Raw genomic sequence first — 19,625 nt, 5'->3', positions numbered from 1 at the left:
AGGGTCCGCCCGGATTGCTACCATCTTGCTCGCTAATCCTGCCGTGAAGCAGCAGTGCTTGCACTGTTGTATTTCGGCGTGGAGAGTAAGTATGACAGCCGGTGAGATAGGTATCCCATCTTGCCTTAAGGTTGGCAATGGCAACGCATCTGCAATACCGTTGCAGATGTGTATGGGCGGTGGGGATCTCTTACCATCAGGAGACCTACTAGCTTGTTTGCAAACAAGAATTTTTCTAGTCTATTAGCTAACATAACACACGGCTACCTTCAACAAGTTGTTGTACAACGCCATCTATCGGCGAATAGGAGAAATAAAAATGCAAAGATTTTTCCACGTGCAGCGAGAAACATCACGCGGGAATACAGTCAGGGCAAAGATATCGACACGGCCACGCACCACATATCTCAGCTTGTTTGTTTCTTATTTAGCCACTTAAGCAGTGGTGACGTGATGATTCGAACATTGCATGACTCGTGAGAAATGTTTACCTATTTTATGTTTTCTATCGCCAAACAAGTCAGAAGAATTCAGAAGGAGAATTTTATTATTGAACTGATTGAAGGCTTCGCACGGGCAAAGTAAAAAAAAGGGCCAAGTGCGAGTCGGACTCTCGTGCGAAGGGTTCCGTACCTACACAATTAGACATTAGCATAAAACGGCAAAAAAAACCATGTTTGCTGTATGGGAGCCCACCTTCAATATTTATTTTATTTTAAATTTAATTGAATTATTTATTTTTAAAGTACATTTATACAAATAAAATATTCTGTGAATATTTCAAGCAACTACCTGTTGCCGTTATTAATATCGAGCAAAAAATCAAGTTTGTTGTATGGGAGCCCCCCTTAAACATTTATTTTGTTCTGTTTTTAGTATATGTTGTTATAGCGGCAATAGAAATACATCATCTGTGAAAGTTTCGACTGTCTAGCTATCACGATTTATGATATACTGCCTAGTGACAGACAGACAGACGGACAGTGGAGTCTTAGTAATAGGGTCCCGCTTTTATTACCCTTTGGGCACAGAACTGTAAGAAGGTCTCTAATCAAGGGCACTTCACACACATTTTTCTGCTCAATTTTCCAAAAACTACACCCGACACGCACGAAGCCGGGGCGCGTCAACGTAGAGTAAATGCATTTTTTGGTTAGATTAATATTTTTGATTTCGTAATATCTTTTGAATGGAATGTCCGATTTGAACAATTCAAAAAGCAATCTACAGGTATTGAAACTATCTTGAATATAAAATTATTTATTTGGATAAGGATACAAAGGTATGGATAACATGGTCTGATTTTAGTCGCCATTTCTGTCAACTTTTAAAATGTAAAAAAGTAGTTATAGTGACATAACTACAATAGTTGGACGTATGGTACTTATCGCGAAGATTTTTGTAGATATTGATATATTCTTTAATATTGTAGAACACTTTTTTGTTCTATCATCAAGTTTCCACAGCGCATGTTCTATGGCAACTTTTTTACACTTTGAGGCACATTGAAGTTGTAGTACGGAACCCTCATTTTTTCTGGTAATAAATATAGCCTATGGCACTGGAATAATTTAGCATTCTAACAGTGAAAGAATTTTTAAAATCGATCTAGTAGTTTATGAGTTAATTCGTGACAAACATCCAAAAATCCAAATCTGGCCTCTTTGTAATCTAGTAAATATGGATATCAACCAACTTGTGCGTCTTGCGCAAATAAAAATGACTGAAGGATTACTGTACTGGGTTGAAGCACACAGACAGGACTGCAAATTGTCCCATGTTCCTTCTTTTACTAATGTAATGTAATAATATTGGTAATGGTATTTTTATACCGTTAACATAAAACATAGCACACCGTTACCTTCAACAAGTTGCTGCACCACGCCATCTATCGGTGAGCAGGAGAAATAAAAAACTAATGCTTTTTTTATGTGGCGACCCTTCGGCCGCGTACGTAATCGGAGTTTAGTAACCAGCAGGGCTACTACGAAAATCGAAACTCGAAGTTCGTGTAGTGCGATCCCTCTGACACTTATACAATTTAATACGAGAGCGAGAGGGACGGTACGATACGAACTTCGAGTTTCGTAATAGCCCTGCAGTTGCGAAAGAAAACTTTTTCGATCTTGTTCGAAAACGACAGCGAACGAAAACTATTTTGTTCTTTACGAAACCAGTTACGAACTAACAATTTTTGTTCTTGTACGAAACAAGGGTCAGTGATACTTAGTGTACTCATTTTAAAATGCTTTATCAAGTAGTTAAACGTTGTTTACCATGTCAATACCTGAATAACAAATAAGTCTCCTTCCCTTCACAGTTAGTCTGCGGATAGGTTGACTTTGCTCTCGATAGATGGCGCTGTGACGTGACTTGTTATGGATAACAGTATGCCGTTTTAGCTTATAGTCATCAAATGGAGATTTCTTTAAAAGTTGCCTCCGTTTTTGGAGCGATAAAGTTACTTTTTTTAATTTTTGGGTAAAGTCAGCTCTTATTCGGCTTGGCTTTCGTAGTACGGTGTCATTAATTATTATAGTCGATTATAATTCTAAACTATACTATAATAATTCTAAACTACACTATAATTTTATAGTATAGTTTAGAATTATAATCGACTATAATAATTAATGACACCGTACTACGAAAGCCAAGCCGAATAAGAGCTGACCTTACCAAAAATTAAAAAAAGTAACTTTATCGCTCCAAAACGGAGGCAACTTTTAAAGAAATCTCCATTTGATGACTATAAGCTAAAACGGCATACTGTTTATCCATAACATGTTACCCATAACATGTTAAAATGCTTACATGTTTTATACAATTTAAGTTTTTAGTTAAGTCTCAGCGCAAATAAGAGCTATTGGCTGTACACAAATCGGAATTTACCTCTTAAGCGCGCTTAATAGTGCAAAATATTTCTAAGTATTTTGACTCTAGGCTTTTTTTTTCTGTTTTTCTAGCTTATATGCAATGTAGCATTATTCTGTTTTTTTTTTATCATTCAAAGACATATAACTTGTATTTTTTCGAAAGAGTTCCATCAATCTATTTCAACAAATAGGTACCAAATAGCCCAAAAACATAAATAAATGAAAACTAGCGAGCTAGTCTTAAATATAGTATTATATTTCTAGTATATGTGAGATATATTACGTTATTCCTTTAATGTCATATGTGCTGCTTAATACATTTAATTATAGAACTTTTGATAACATGCATACAACAAAAAACATATTTATTCAAACATTTTAATAAAAAGGCACTTAGCGTCTCAAGGCTCAAAGTAACCACTGAAACAGTCATGGAAAAAGAACCGTAATGGTAATAACCATCAGCCTTCTTCTTCATCAAAACGATAACGAGCATGGATATTCAGGTTTCGATGAACTAAATAGAAAAACATAGGTATAACCAGATCCAGCAGACCGTCGAAATGAACCGTGAGTGTAATTTAGATACCTACTATTTACTACTTCGTATCGTAGGTACGTCGTATCAATGAATAGCTTATCACGGCATAATACACTTACGTTGTCACACATTTTCATTGTTCTTGTATAGGTAATATTTTTATCAATTACGACATGTCGTCTGACTTTTTGAGTTTTGATACCAGGCCTGTAACTTTGCAAACCAACCGTCGAACAAGACAAGGCAACAGAAAATCGAATCCAAACTCTGTTGAACCTCTTTCAGTAGAGGAATTTAAACTACCTGCATTAAAAAGCTATACACTAATCCACTGCCAATAAGCGCAGGTAAAAAAATGAAGATTTAATTACTTTTTACAAAAAAAATGTTATACCGGAGATTCACCATGGCTGGTTGCACTGGCCTGTGATGAAGACGTTATTGAGCGTGTGCCGGACGTAGTCACAGCTGAGACAAGCAGTGATGAAAAATAACCTTAATGGTAATAATCATCAGTCTTCTTCTTCATCACTGCTTGTCTCAGCTGTGGCTACTCAAACCAGCCATGGATAATTAATATTACCTAAGCCAAGAACAATGAAAATGTGTGACTACGTAAATGTTTTATGCCGTGATAAGCTTTTCATTGATACGACGTACCTACGATACGAAGTAGTAAATAAGTAGGTTATCTAAATGACAATCACGGTTCATTCTGACGGTCTGCTGGATCTGGTTATAATGTTTTTCTATTTAGTTCATCGAACCTGAATATCCATGCTCCTTATCGTCACCTGAAAGAAAAACACTGTTAAATTACGGAATCGCTGTTATACATAGATCTGTTCACTCACGAAGGCGCGCCCCTCCACAGCTAATTATTAATGTACACGAGTAAACCTCTTAAGTACTTACACATTGTCTTAGTCTTAGTGTGCGTGACTGACGGTACGCTTGCGACTGAAGCCATAAGGACAAGTTCGAGCTACGCACACATAGACTTGTCGTACGGATACGTTTACAATTACAATTCTTATAGAATGTGGAGGGGCGGACTTTCGTTAGTGAACAGATCTATAATTACCTAAATAAGTTTTAACAAATTACTTATTCTATTCTTATTAATCGTGCTTTCAAGCGTGTCCGAACCGACTAAGCTAGCCTAGACAAAGTGCACACTACTTTACAATACAGCGCGAAACGTCTAAGCGATACTTAAGCGATTTTGGCTGTAGCGCTTCTTATGGTTGAAGCAAACATTGTTACAAGCAATGTCGCCTATATTATATTTAGTTTGTTTTCGCTGTTGCAATAATTGAAATATAAAGTAATGCTGAACAGGCCAAACCTACTAACATTATTTTAGCACTTTTAGGCAGTACTCAAATTGCATTTTTATTGAAATCTTAACATTCCAAAATCGCTTGTTTGACATTAAAATATTTTGCTGTTGTAAAAATAAAAAAATGCTGTTTAACCGACGCGTAGTTGTTTTTGGCTGTTGATTTTCTTAAAAATCGGCTTTAAGTGAGCTTAAGAAAAACGTAACTCGGTATTGGAGTATCGTACAGTAAAACGGGTTTCAACAGCATGTAGATCTTGGAAAGTACATTCTAACGATATATTTAACTCAGTTTTGCCCAAAAGTGACTTTAAGCGATTCTGGTTGTAAGGGGACGACAGGATCATTTGGTAAAAGGACAAAATACCGAAAATGATTATTACCGCGTGTGGTGTGGCTACTCAGAATTAGAGCACAATCGATTCCGAGTTTACAACACCAAAAAAATATTACAGTTTTGTTACATTTTTTTTCATACACTTAGTATGGGCGCCCGGGCGGGTGTAACAAAACTGACTTATAAAATTTTGTATGATAAAATGGGTTTTTAAACTCGGAATCGTTTGTGTTCTTGATTCTGAGTAGGAAAAACCATATTTTTTTTAAGTGAAAAAATAAATAAAGGGAAATTTATACACGAAAATGCCCAGATCGTCCTTGTCAAATTGAACAACATTAGTTAAGCGACTTTTAAAAATAATGGAGTCTGAATTTTCCTTTTTAGGGTTCCGTAGCCAAAATGGCAAAAACAAAAACGGAACCCTTATAGTTTCGCCATGTCTGGTTTGGAATAGAGGGATAATAAATTTATGATTGTTTTTTTTGGAGTCTTTTTATTTTTTATTTCAACTCCAAATTTGATACTTTTACGGGTATCCCGTGAAACCATATCGAAAATACAAACTGAGACATGGATGCACAGAAAAACCAGAAAAAGAGACCAGCACTGGGCATTCCGTGCTGCGTGCTAATAACCCCTACACCACTGCTGGACAGGGACAGGAATCTAGACACGAATTTTTCCTTTGCATACATATCTCAGCCGATTGAAGCCGTGGTGGCCGAGTGGTTTGACTTGTGGCCTCTCAAGCAGAGGATCGTGGGTTCAAACCCCGGCTCGCACCTCTGAGGTTTTCGAAATTCATGTGCGGCATTACATTTGAAATTTACCACGCGCTTTACGGTGAAGGAAAACATCGTGAGGAAACCTGCACAAATCTGCGAAGCAATTCAATGGTGTGTGTGAAGTTCCCAATCCGCACTGGGCCCGCGTGGGAACTACTGCCCAAGCCCTCTCATTCTGAGGGGAGGCCTATGCCCTGCAGTGGGACGTACAGTTGTGGTCATATAATTAAGAACGATTTTTTATAGAGAAGATTTTTTCAAACTGACAAGTGTTACTAACTGCATGTATATTTTTGTACTTCTCTCGGTATCGTAAAACTTTTCCGTACTAGCGGTAAATTCATTTATACATATAATTGGCTAAAAAATAAATATATAAACTTTATACATTACATCTAAACCTAGTATTACTACTTACTGGCTGGTCATATAATTAAGAACGCTGAATAGTTTATTTTTTATTCAAATTTATATAGAGAACGGACGGCCGCTTTGTGGTTTTAGGTTATTATTCGAATAATTTTGGCGCCATTTAGTGCCGTAAAAGTCTTAAAGGCAAAAATAAAAGTTGTGATAAATCTACAAGAGAAGTAATACTAAAACTTTGCGACAAGAATTGGTCGTATAAACACATAGCCGATCATCTGCAATGTTCAAAAACTATGGTTTTCCACGCCATAAAGCATTTTGCCAAGTATCAAACTACTTCAAATGTTCCGCGTGTACCTAGACAAAGAAAGTCATCTCGTCGAGATGATCGAAATATCTTTCGTTTGGCAAAACAAAATCCTTTTAAAGGGTCTAATACCGTCTAATGAGTTAAGAAAAAAATATTTTGGCGAAAACAACCCTTCAGCAATCTCGGCACGCATTATTCGAAGGCGTTTGGTAGAAGAAAAGTTGCACGGAAGGATAGCAAGGAAGGTGCCTATGTTGAAACGGTGTCATAGGCAAGCCCGGCTTGCATTTGCAAGAAGATATGAAAACTGGACAGTCAGACAGTGGAAAAACGTTCTTTTTTCTGACGAGACAAAAATAAATAGGGTATGTTCTGATGGCAAACGATATGTAAGATGGCCTTCAAATAAAGCATTCGACCCAAAGTACACAAAAGTGACTTTAAAGCATGGCGGGGGAAATGTAAAAATTTGGGGATGTTTTTCTGGACATGGTGTTGGACCTGTTAGGCTGATAGAAGGAAACATGGATCAATTTAAATACAAAAACATACTGGAAGAAACAATGTTACCATATGCTGAAGGCGTGCTTCCGGTTATTTGGACATTCCAGCATGACAATGATCCCAAGCATACTGCACGTACCGTTAAGGAATTCCTCACATCGCAATCAGTTTCTGTCTTAGATTGGCCAGCCAACAGCCCCGATCTTAACCCAATAGAGCATCTTTGGTGCGAAGTCAAGAAAAAGGTTTCAAATCGACAGTGTGGCAATTTAAGAGAACTGTATAACGTATTCTTAGAAGAATGGAACTCTATCTCTCTTGCGAAATGTCAAAAATTGATAGATTCAATGCCTCGCCGGTGTAAGGCAGTAATAAAAAGCTGTGGACATGCTACTAACTATAAATTTTAGTTACAATGTATTAAATTCCTTTTTTTTTCTGTACAAACTTCACGTTAGTGTGATTTAGTTAATCTAAGTTTCAAATAAAAAAACTTTCGAGCAGTTCAATAAATCGTTCTTAATTATTTGTCCAGCTTCATTACTATTTTAATTTGTTACTAAAGAGAATAAAAACAAAATTTGTAAAAAAATGTCAGCAATTTTATTATTTATTCTCAATCCCGTTTGCTCTATTCATGTGGCTATTTCATAACGTAACTAGTTACTTCTAAGAAGGAACCACGACTACACATGACATGATTTAGTTAAAAATAATCTGGAACTTCAAATCGTTCTTAATTACATGACCACCACTGTATATAGGCTGGGATGATGATGACATATCTCAGGTTGCTTATTTCTACTTTGCTACTTAAGCAGCAGCACTAGCGACATCTATGTGGCGTCGACAGACGTCACACTCTTTCGGAACCAACCGCTCACCCAGACAAGAGATGTCGCTACTAAGCAATCAAATTAGTCTTTTAATTGGGATAATAAACTGTTGACTGCCCTCACCTGCACAGCAGCGGCAGCACTGACGCTCACGAAGGCATTGGAACTTGTCTGACTGATGTACTGGTTCACACCGTAGAAGGTGGTCCCGGTGATGAACCACACCAGGCAGCAGCAGACAGTCTTGACCCTCATGGACGGACGGAACAGGTCGGAGTAGTTGACCTTTGGACCCTCCCGCGTCATCAGCTCGTGGGAGAACTTCTTGAGGGTTTCTTCCACCTTGTCAGTGGGCATGTTGTTCCTGGAGAGTACAAGAAGATTTTAGAACGTTTGTGATCCTCAGTAGGGTGTTACAAGCTTGTAGTCAGCAGCAGAAGTAGATGATGTTTTTTTTATTATTTGACTGGATTGCAAACAAGCAAGTGGGTCTCCTGATGGTAAGAGATCACCACCGCCCATAAACATCTGCAACACCAGGGGTATTGCAGATACGTTGCTAACCTAGAGGCCTAAGATGGGATACCTCAAATGTCAGTTATTTCACCGGCTGTCTTACTCTCCACGCCGAAACACAACAGTGCAAGCACTGCTGCTTCACGGCAGGATTAGCAAACAAGATGGTGGTAGTAATCCGGGCGGACCATGCACAAGGTCCTACCACCTGCAAAAGCTGTGCTAGGGTGCTCAAAATGATACACGACTCTAATGCCAAGGTAATAAGAGAGTGTTTAGATCAGCTTGCAGCTTGATCAGTTTGCAGAGAATCAGCTTGCAGCGTCAGTATTTCTATACAGGTACAAAGTGAGGATCTTCAAAAAACGAGCCCCTCTTTTCTCAAAGGGCCGGCAACGCATTCATAACTCAACTTGGGTCTCCAAGGGCTTCACTGAATGCTCTCCTTCAGGTGACCCTTTGGCTCGTTTGCCCCTACCATATAAAATATTTGCTGATTGGACTCGCCCACCGAGGGTTACTGACATAAACGGACAGACATAAAAAAATTAAGATAATTTATTCAAACTTTTATCAGATATCTTCATACTTCAAGATTGTAGAACCTTATAATGTTTCTATATTCCTTTCATTTATTAGTTCACACTGACCCAGGTGAATTCAAATTGAATGACTCGCGTTAATTTTTACAGAACACAACCTCATCTCGTCAAGCGACAAGCGACCACATTGTCACGCGCAAATCCTTCAATTCAAATCTGTTGATATACAAGTTTTCCTCGCTGTCAAGATTAAATCACCGTTCATCCACCATTACCTCTCATATTTCGTTTTCTAGATTTTTTTACCGTACAACGGCAAAACCTACTAGACACTGGCAAAATTGTCCTCCAATGGACAGAGCCATATTTTTCTAAAAAACCAACCAAATCTGTTATCTGGATCTGGACTAAATCCAATAAAAATAACAAAATAACAATGAAATAAGGACAAGGTTACCTTGTTTGATACAAGGAATAATATTCAAGTGTTTGCATATTTGAGTGATTTAGTCTTATCTGTGAAGAGGAAAATATTGACATAACTAAATAACTATAAAAGTTCATGACGCGAGATATCTTAGATAAATAATGTATCTAAACCGTGTATTGCCATAGACAGATCTTACTGAAAGTATCACAAATGACAATGACACAAAATTTGTTTGGTAGCAGTTAAAGGCTTTTTATATATTGATGGTAAGCGATTAGTGGACACCTGCAGCGCCAGAAGAGTCACAAGTGCGTTGCCGGCCTTTAAGGTAGGAGTGACGTGGATTTACAATTTGTTTTGTTGACGAAGCCTGTCGCGGATATTGCGTTGTCAAAGAGGTGATTTACTTGGTGATAAAAGTAATTCGGAACATCGTTAAGGTACAGTCAAGGATTTCAATTCATGAGCCACCATGGAACCATTTCACAGTAAACGTCATAGTGACATGGCATTAATTAACAAGGAAAACAAAAACGCAGAACGGCGTTGCTAAATAATTTGCTAAGCTGAAATGAGATTAAATTATTCTCCAGAGTAATCTCATGAAATGTCATCATAAATCCTAATCGTCAAGTCTGGGGGTCAATTTTAGTAAATAATAGTAGATTATAGTTTATAAATCACGTGGTGGTTTCAGCCTATTTTCATACGCATCTGATGACATTTCGTGAGATTACTCTAGAGAATAATATTGAATCTCATTTTCGTGATTTATGACCACCCCTTTGGTAGTTTGAACCTATAATCATTGACCTTAGACATTTGCATTATTTCTTATCCATCACTCAAATCATTGATAAAACGATATCGTAATGATATCTATTATCCTCAAGTGGTTAGCCACGTGGGATTCTGCGTTTCCGATGACATCTTTGATAACAATTACATTTACTATCAATACTCTTAATGTTATGTACGACCGGATGGCCAAGTGGTTAGAGAACCTGACTACGAAGCTTGAGGTCCCGGGTTCGATTCCCGGCCGGGGCAGATATTTGTATGAATAATTCGAATGTTTGGTCTCGGGTCTTGGGTGTTTAATATGTATTTAAGTATGTATTTATCTATATAAGTATGTTTATCCGTTGCCTGGTATCCATAGTACAAGCTTTGCTTAGTTTGGGACTAGGTCAATTGGTGTCAAGTGTCCCATGATATTTATTTATTTATTTATTTATGTACAATTGATCGTTTACTGCCCGCATTATGTGTTGAGACAATTTTGGCTCACGCCAGAGACGAGGTGTGGTAAATGTACTTCACTGAATGTACAACCTAATAATAATGCACGAGCTGATAATTTACTTATTTACCACTAGTGTTCACATGCGGCTTCGGTAGATTCCTAAGTTGTACCTCTACCACAGAATATATAATATGTACTGGCATACAGAATGGACACGCTCCGCCCCGCACCGGTTCGAGTTACCCCACCCCTCAAGCGCAGATTGTAGGAAAACCGTAGGAAAGCAGTCCGGCGCGCAACGCGATGTATGTCGGCCGCACCGTCGTACGGCACTAAGTTCGGGAGCAATAACTTTGCGAAATGGTGATATACTGTGCATTGTATGGGTGTTTGTCAACAGCCAAAGATAAGAAAAGGAGTTCATTGCTCGGCTCGGTGGCCGTGAGTCCGCGAGCAAGCGCCAACTTGTCAGTGGGCGCGCGAGAAATTGAGGTTCCTACCCTGCCTACTTCCTTTTCTTAATAATAATGCTTTCTAAAAGTATCGCGATTAATACGACATGAAATAACTAATTAGGTACCGAATAATTAGTTCAAGTTTGTAGTCATATATTTATTGTAATGTAAAATAATAATGCTTAAATACATAGACAGACACATTTTAAGTAGGTTTAAATAAAAATATATGATTAACGATTACATTTATTTACACATTTAAGCCATACCTACATACCCTATAGTACTAGGGTTTTGCGATAGTCAGCCCTGTGTGTCTTACGCACACATTGACGCGTGTACAGACGTCGTCGTGCCTATGTAGATTCCAGAACGCTTATTTTGTATGGCGTGTCCGCCCTGTGCCTCTACCTCCGGGCATGTTGTCCCAGGAAGCTGGTTCCACATTTTTGTCGTGCGTAGAAAAAAGTTTCACTTAAAGCGGACGGTGCTAATATTGCCAACCATCAAGGTGGTGAGGATGAAGTAATAATCTATGTATTATTTTAGACATTCAGCTATCTACACACCAAATTTTGTTAAAATCCGTCCAGCCGTTTTAGCGTGAAGGAGTCAAGTACCTAAGTAACAAACTTTACGCAATTCCGGAATCAAGTAATTCCCAAGTTACGTTGTGGTTTTATATTGAAAACAAAAGTGTTCAATTTCAGAACCCTGACTGAACCCAGAGGACCTACTCCGAAATTCGAAGTTCTGTACCGTCCCTCTCACTCCCGTATTAAATAGTATAAGCGTCAGAGGGACGGAACGACGCGAATTTCGTAGGAGCCCCGCAGCAGTTGACATTTTAAGATTTTATCATGATACCGTGGGAATAATAATAATAATTATATCGGTATAAAAAGATGTGATATTCTGTGTAGGTACGATCAGTAGGTAAGTATAATAATTACTGAAAAAAGTCTTTAAAATCCATTCAGTAGTTTTTGCGTGAAAGAGGGTCAAATATCTATTCATCCAAACATCCGTACAAACTTTCGAGTTTAAAATATTAGTGAGGTGTAAAAATTAAATGTGGGCACGAATTATCAGGGCGTGGATTATTAGGTCGTACATTCTAAGCCAACAATAACTCCGACTAACATTAAATAATCGCACGCTGCTAAAACGCTGATGAAATGAGGGTTTTCATTTCACGGGGGTGAAACGGACCTCACGATTCTAACGCCATCTAGCGATATTTCGCCTCTGTGAAAACCCTCATTGCCCTCATCTATAATAAATAAAGAAATACTAGGATACTTAACAAAACTAGCACTTACATTTTAGCAGCTTTCTTCATGATAGTCGTAGCTTCGTCAACCCTGCCGACACTGACCAGCCACCTTGGAGACTCCGTCATTATAACGAAATAGCTCAAGTAGATCAGCTGAGGGATGGCCAGCGACAAGCAGTACTGATTCCAAGTCCTGAAGTAATACGCGAAGAGAGGAACAGTCAAATGACCAAGGATGAAAGGGATATGGAACACACAGCCAAAAGCCTCTCTGTATTTTGGCCCGACTGACTCCATGACGATGACGAAGGAGATGACCATGGTGCCAGCGACGGAGAAGCCGAGAAAGAATTTGATGACGGTGAAGATGATGTAGTTTGGGGAGTAGGGGACGCAGAAACCGAAGGAAATGAGGCCGGCGATGGAGGTGAGGAAGGTGTTCTTCCGGCCGTATCTGCAAGACAAATGGGAGATTCAGAATTACGAGTGTATAATATTTAATTTCGGTTAAAAAATGAAGATTTGTGTTCACTTAATATTGCGAAACAAAAATAAATGTTCTTTTAAATACCGATGTTGATTTTTAAATTTTACAAATTTACCAAGATTGAATTCAATGAATTATGGAGGACTTGTAAGAACATTTAAATCTTGATCAAGTACATTCCAAAAATGTTTAGTTTGTGGTAATAAAGAAAGAGATTGCCATACAATTGGATTGGAATACTCTCAAACACAATTTTTTTTTGAGTAAAATGTCTATCTAATGAAATTTTAAGGCATAGCTCAAATAAAATTACCTACTGAATGTTACGAATTACGTCATTCCAAACGCAATGTTTTTGTCGGCGGCCGATCGTAAAATCCGCCAGATCACTAAATTCCTAGGCATATCGTGAAATGGCGCTATTTCATGAATTGGCTAAGGGACATCCGCCATATCGTTCAAAACTCAACGTTTAACGATTTGACTAGTGACGTTTAGGCAGATCATGAAATTCCTAGGCATATCATGAAACACCGCCATTTCATGATTTGGCCAATTTACTACTCAGCTTCGCTGTAAATTTTTATCAGAATATCACGATATGCCCGTATAAATCTGGTTGTCGACAATTCATTACTAACGATCTCCTCGCTTCGCTCGTCGTACCTAAATTTTTATTTTTTTAGGCATATAATGAAATGGCGCCATTTCATTAGATGCCTAGGAATTTCGTGATCTGGAGGATTTTACGATCGGCCGCCGACATATTCAAGTCTTGCAGTCCCAAATATTCCAGCAGAAGGCTGGGTTAGTTTTACTGCAGAGAAGCTGCAGTTAAGGTTTGTCTTCGGATTTTTGATTTCAGATAAATTAAAGTTACTTTTTTGACGCAGTACACTTAGATAGAACATCGACCGATATATGGCAAAAAATATCAAGCACAATTAAGATATGTTGATAAAAATTTACAAGGATGTTCGATTAAAAGAACTCAACCATCTTTAGAAATATTCAGGTTTGATTTAAAAATACAGTATTTATCTCACCTATCCGAAAGGAATCCAAAAACGATACTGCCGGTTAGAACTCCAAACTGTAACACCATTTGGGTAAAACCAGCCATCCAGGACTTCTCGCAGACCAGATCCCACTCTGAAATTATGGTATTCTGGAACGGCTCAGGGTCATATCCATACTTAATACAGTCCTCATAGCATGTGCCATTCGAAACTATTATTCTACTGACACTATCAAAGTTGGTGTCATTAGTGTTGAACTCTTCGCACCAGAAGACTATTTTAGGGGTAAGGAAGAGAATAGCCATCTGAACCCATCCTGATGACAACTTGATGAGACATACTGACAGGAAAATTATAAGTTGCCATTTTCCGAAATTTCCTAATAGAGTAGAAAATACATCTTCCTGCACCTTCTTTTCTGGATCAGCGTCTGACACCCTTTGTACCATTTTGACGGTTTTTGTTGATTTGGTCGTGTTTTCTTTTCAATAAATTACTTATTTAGTGTTTGATGATCCAGCATCTAAGCTTGCAAGTCTTATTATTACTTTGTCTTAAACAAAGCTTAACAAGTTAAGCATTAACATAACTAAAGTGTCTTCTCCAAATTTTATTACGCACTTTTTTCTCTCTGTGTCTTGCCTCCGATCTATTTGATCTGATACTGAAACGGTATTTGTATTATATATAGTAGCAGCTTCTTTCATATCATAAGTGTTAACTTGTCGATCATTTATCTTAGTGCTTATCTTTATTGCCTTTCCCTGCGTCTTCTTATCTGTAAAAAGTGAGATAGTTTCACTATCCGGTATCAGTCTGATATTTATTTACATAGATATAGTATGATCGAAAAAGAAAGTTCATCTTCGCGTTATAAAAATGTTGAGTAAGTCTATTCTCATATAGTGCAAATAAATTATTTATCATGTATTGTTTTCGAGCCACCTGTATTTCTTACATATTTTAACTGCTGGCATGTTTGTGTCGTCACTGATTCGTTATCAACTTGTAACTGTCAAGAAAACGTCATGGACGGTGTTGAAAAGATACAGATTAGGAAGAACGCTTTGCCCTAGACACAATAAAACATAGGGACTGTCTAATTTCCATATATGCTTTACAAATGGTCCAGGTTGAGTCAGAAATTGGAAAATATCTGTGCAGGTCACCTTTGGGTATGATTCTCTTAACAAAGAGGGTCAAATTTACTATATCAAAGATCTTTTCTGTTTAACCATCACCGGGTAGCCCAATGGTTAAAGAACCTGACTACGAAGCTAGAGGTCCAAGGTTCGATGCCCGGTTAGAGCGGATATTTGTATGAAAAATACGAATGTTTGTTCATGAGTCTGGGGTGCTTAATGGGTGAAGACCAAAAAGTTGCACACCGTTAAAGCTGCGTTAGCACGTAGTTTTAATTTCCATTAACTTTTTTCATTGTGACACGAAAATTATCCAAATGTATGACTAATTTTCGTGTCACAATGGAATGGTGGTGTGCAATAAAAGCACCGAAAAAGACGCCAAGCCAAAACACGAGTTTCTTGCACACCGGTTTCAATGCGACTGATTTGCAACGCGTTTCAAACCGGTTTCAAACTAGTTGCGTCATGTGTGGTCTCTCAAAGGAATCTACGGCATAAACTAAAATGAAACTCAAAAGTAACTAGAAGTTGCAGTTTCGTTGAAGTTGCGTTTCACCGTGTGTGCTGGGCCTAAATAGCACTTTTTTATTTTTTTATTCGACTGGATGGCAAACAAGCAAGTGGGCCTCCTGACGGTAAGAGATCACCACCGCCCATAGACACCTGCAACACCAGGGGGATTGCAGATGCGTTGCCAACCTAGAGGCCTAAGATGGGATACCTCAAGTGCCAGTAATTTCACCGGCGTTCTTACTCTCCACGCCGAAAAACAACAGTGCAAGCACTGCTGCTTCACGGCAGGATTAGCGAGCAAGATGGTGGTAGCAATCCGGGCGGACCTTCCACAAGGTCCTACCACCTGCAAACTTGGATCTTTTGTTCTCGCAGGCGCAAGGTTCAAGGTCAAGGTAATAGTATATTACAAAATGAGAAATATAATGTGACCTTTGAAATATATAATGAATATTTCATATGCTCATTTTGGCAGTGAGGTCAGTGACAGAATTAAATGGAAAGAAAACAACAATACTTACTTGATTTTTTGCAAATGTTTGGGCGAACGATATTCGTTCGGGAAAAAAAAAGAGTTTTGAGTATAGTAAATAATTTCTTGAACAAGACAATCAAAATACCTTCTGAAAATCACCAATTAAGTGTATCAAAATCATCGCAGAATTTTACAAAAAACACACTATGTCGCATAGGTGCTTAACCTACATACATTGCTTACTTTATTTTACATCATTGCTTGTTTATTTACATATTTATTTTTGCTGTGTTATTGTAGTGTATGAAAATCAATAAAGAAGCCGTGGTGGCCGAGTGGTTTGACCTATCGCCTCTCAAGCAGAGAACCGTGGGTTCAAACCCCGGCCAGCACCTCTGACTTTTTCGAAATTCATTTCATTCATTCATTTAGGTATGTCGGCGGCCGATCGTAAAATCCGCCAAATCACGAAATCCCTAGGCATATCGTGAAATGGTGCCATTCCATGAATTGTCTAAGGGATACCACCTCTTTACTGCACAAAAGAAAAGAAACAAAATACAATTGATAAACTTCCTAAAAACTCCAAAAATCCTAATTCTTGATTTTTTTACACAGTAAAAATTAGGCCATTAGAATTTAGAGAAACTAATTTCATTCTACTTATTACATGCACCCTTGAAATTAATGGAAATTAAACAAACACGTATAGTAAACTCAGGTCAGTGCTACTCTGCGTTAGCAATTTGTATTAAATGTTTAATAAATAAATAAATAAAAAATATCATGGGACACCTGACACCAATTGACTAGTCCCAAACTAAGCAAAGCTTGTACTTACTATTGATTAGTATCCATAGTACCTAGCCTTGCCTAGTGGCAACAGCGAAACATACTTATATATAATAGATGCTTATAATAGATAAATTCCCAGACCCGAGAACAAACATTCGTATTATTCATCCAAGTATATATATTTTTTTATTCAACAGGTTGGCAAACGAGGAGGTGGGTCTCCTGATGGTAAGAGATCACCACCGCCCATAAACATCTGCAACACCAGGGATATTGCAGATGCGTTGCCAACCTAGAGGCCTAAGGTGGGATACCTCAAGTGCCAGTAATTTCACCGGCTGTCTTACTCTCCACGCCGAATTGGCCGTAACACAACAGTGCAAGCACTGCTGCTTCACGGCAGGATTAGCGAGCTAGATGGTGGCCGGGAATCGAACCTAAGACCTCAAGCTTCGTAGTCAGGTTCTCTAACCACTTATCCATCCGGTCGTCAAATTTAATGTTGTAAAACTAAAAAAAAAAACTATTCCGAATTCTGAGTGAAAATCACACAACATTACCATAGAGTCATCGAAATATATCAAACCCACCGTTAGTCAGCAAATAAGTATCTCACAACACACCATATTTTTTTTTTAAATATTATCACAAGTCAATTGTACAAAATTCACACCGCGATGTTTTTGATTTATTTATCAGACGATGTGCGCGCAGCGTCTGCGCAGGGCGAATGAGGGTCGTCACGTGTTTGCGGAGTGAGATGGGTTATCTACTACATCTGATAGTATTTGACAATGGTTTATTACGCGACCGTGCGACACATAGGAGGGTAATGTCTTTAAATCATTTATTGAATCAGGCGTTACTTTGCGGAGATAATCAATGAACTAAAAACAATTGTTTTGCTCACCCGCAACCTTTATGATAGCTATGTCTATGCTATCCTGCGGGAACTTTGCTATTTTCAGAGATAAAAGCTATCATATGTCCTTCCCAGCAGGGCGGCGTTGGACCTGAATTTGGCAAGGGCAATATAAATTTTGGGAGGCCCTATTTGCCAACACCACACATAATTTTTTCGAAATCGGTTCAGCAGATTATGCGTGAAAAGGTTACAGACACGACAGAGTTACTTTCATAGTTACAATATTTGTAAAGATATCAATCATTTCTTTTTTAAATGTAGTTCCATCCAAGCTATCTATGACTCCAATGTCGAGGATAGAAAAAGATACTTATTATCAATTGGCCATAGTTTGCTAACTTTGTATGTAGGTATGTCGGGCGATCGTAAAATCCGCCAGATCACGAAATTCCTAGGCATATCGTGAAATAGCACCATTTCATGAATTGGCTAAGGGCCATCCGCCATATCGTTAAAATCTCACAGTTTAACGATTTGCCTAGTGAAGTTTAGGCAGATCATGAAATTCCTAGGCATATCTTGCCTGGCCAACTTTTAGGCATATCATGAAATGGCGCCATTTCATGATATGCCTAGGAATTTCGTGTTCTGCCGGATTTTACGATCGGCCGCCGTCATGTATATAGGATGTGAATCAATACAAACAGATACAAACATTTAGTTAGAGTGAACATTTTCTAATTAATGATATCTATGAGAGCGGGACTTAGTTATCTTGTGGCGTTAGTAGACTTGGTACAGCGGTAATTCGGCTCCCTCAAGGACACGATGACTTTAAAAGTGATGGTAAATCAATGTCACATTCTCGTTGGTTTATTGGTCCATTGAACAAATTGCTGTTATTATAATTTCGCAAGATACAAGTGTTTAACCTAATGGAGGTAGGTACACAGCAAAAAAATCTGTACATCACTTAGGAGTCATGCACCTATTAATTACATTGTTTTTGATTTGTTTAGCTAAATGCCTTGTTTATCTAAGTGCTTTACTTTTTTAACTGCAAATTATCGTATAGTTATTAATTACCGGAGTGTGGTATTTTTAATAATTTCCACTAGATAAGAAATAACACATAAAATGCTACAAACTAATTAACTTTTCGCAGGCGGTTCGAGTGCAGTATTGGTGCAAACCGGCTGTGCAGTCCGCTTGCTGTTTTGCCGTGCAGTCCTGTCAACCGCACACTGACTGCAAGCCGGCTGCACGTCGTATTGCAGTTACAATGCAGTTGTACAGTGCAGTAGTTCCAACTGCAATACGACTATGCATTACAGTCGGTGCGGTCATAGTAGAAAAAAGGAGCAGTAATCCATCTCGGCAGCGTCCTTGATATAATTGCCTACGCCGGCTCGATGCCGTCATGATGGTTCACAGCTGGTCCTCATCCAACGGCCACGGCCACTCTGTCAAGAGTATAGCGCCTTAGACCTCGATGAATAGGCGATTTACACTTTATATTTTTACCGCCGCCGCCGCCGGTGAAATTACTGGCTCTTGAGGTATCCTATCTTAGACCTCTAGTATCTATGGGCGGTGGTTATCTCTTACCATCAGGAGACCCACTTGCTCGTTTGCCATCCAGTCGAATAAAAAAATAATAATAAAAAACACCCACTTGTAAAGTTTAGTCTACTAACGCTAGTTACAAAGTTATGTCCATACTCAGAGACGGACACACGAGCACTGCGCCGGCGCATAAATCGGGCGTAGAATAATTATATCCAGGTGTGTCGAGATAAGGCAGGTGTACACCCGCGGCGTAAAATATTTGAAATTACATGCCTAAACATAACATTTGTCATACAGTAACTAACATACAAAGTAAATAAATATTAAGTCATACTAAATCAATTCATGGTTAATATACTTACACCTACATAAAAATGGCATGTATTAATTAT

At 38.3% G+C, this 19,625-nt stretch overlaps 1 protein-coding gene across 5 annotated transcripts in view; it reads right to left on the bottom strand.

The window, feature by feature from the left end:
• Positions 1 to 19,405, bottom strand: part of LOC141438987 (organic cation transporter protein-like) — a 22,595-nt gene extending 3,190 nt beyond the window's left edge. The window contains exons 1-4 of one of the 5 annotated variants that reach the window (XM_074103077.1): positions 19,340 to 19,405; positions 13,899 to 14,649; positions 12,412 to 12,819; positions 8,024 to 8,264 (exon numbers count right to left, since the gene is read on the bottom strand). In XM_074103077.1, the coding sequence (XP_073959178.1) occupies positions 8,024 to 8,264; positions 12,412 to 12,819; positions 13,899 to 14,320 (1,071 nt within the window). In that variant the 5' untranslated portion in view covers positions 14,321 to 14,649; positions 19,340 to 19,405. Of the gene's footprint in view, positions 1 to 8,023; positions 8,265 to 12,411; positions 12,820 to 13,898; positions 14,650 to 15,259; positions 15,535 to 17,389; positions 17,530 to 18,632; positions 19,223 to 19,272 lie in introns of those variants that run through there. The other 4 variants (XM_074103078.1, XM_074103079.1, XM_074103076.1 and 1 more) reach the window with 4 other exon arrangements.
• Positions 19,406 to 19,625: the final 220 nt, after the last annotated feature.

This window comes from Choristoneura fumiferana, chromosome 20, assembly GCF_025370935.1.
Source record: "Choristoneura fumiferana chromosome 20, NRCan_CFum_1, whole genome shotgun sequence".
Taxonomy (NCBI): Eukaryota; Metazoa; Arthropoda; class Insecta; order Lepidoptera; family Tortricidae; genus Choristoneura; species Choristoneura fumiferana.
Note: the sequence above shows the minus strand (reverse complement) of the source record. Positions and strands in the feature narration are given on the sequence as shown.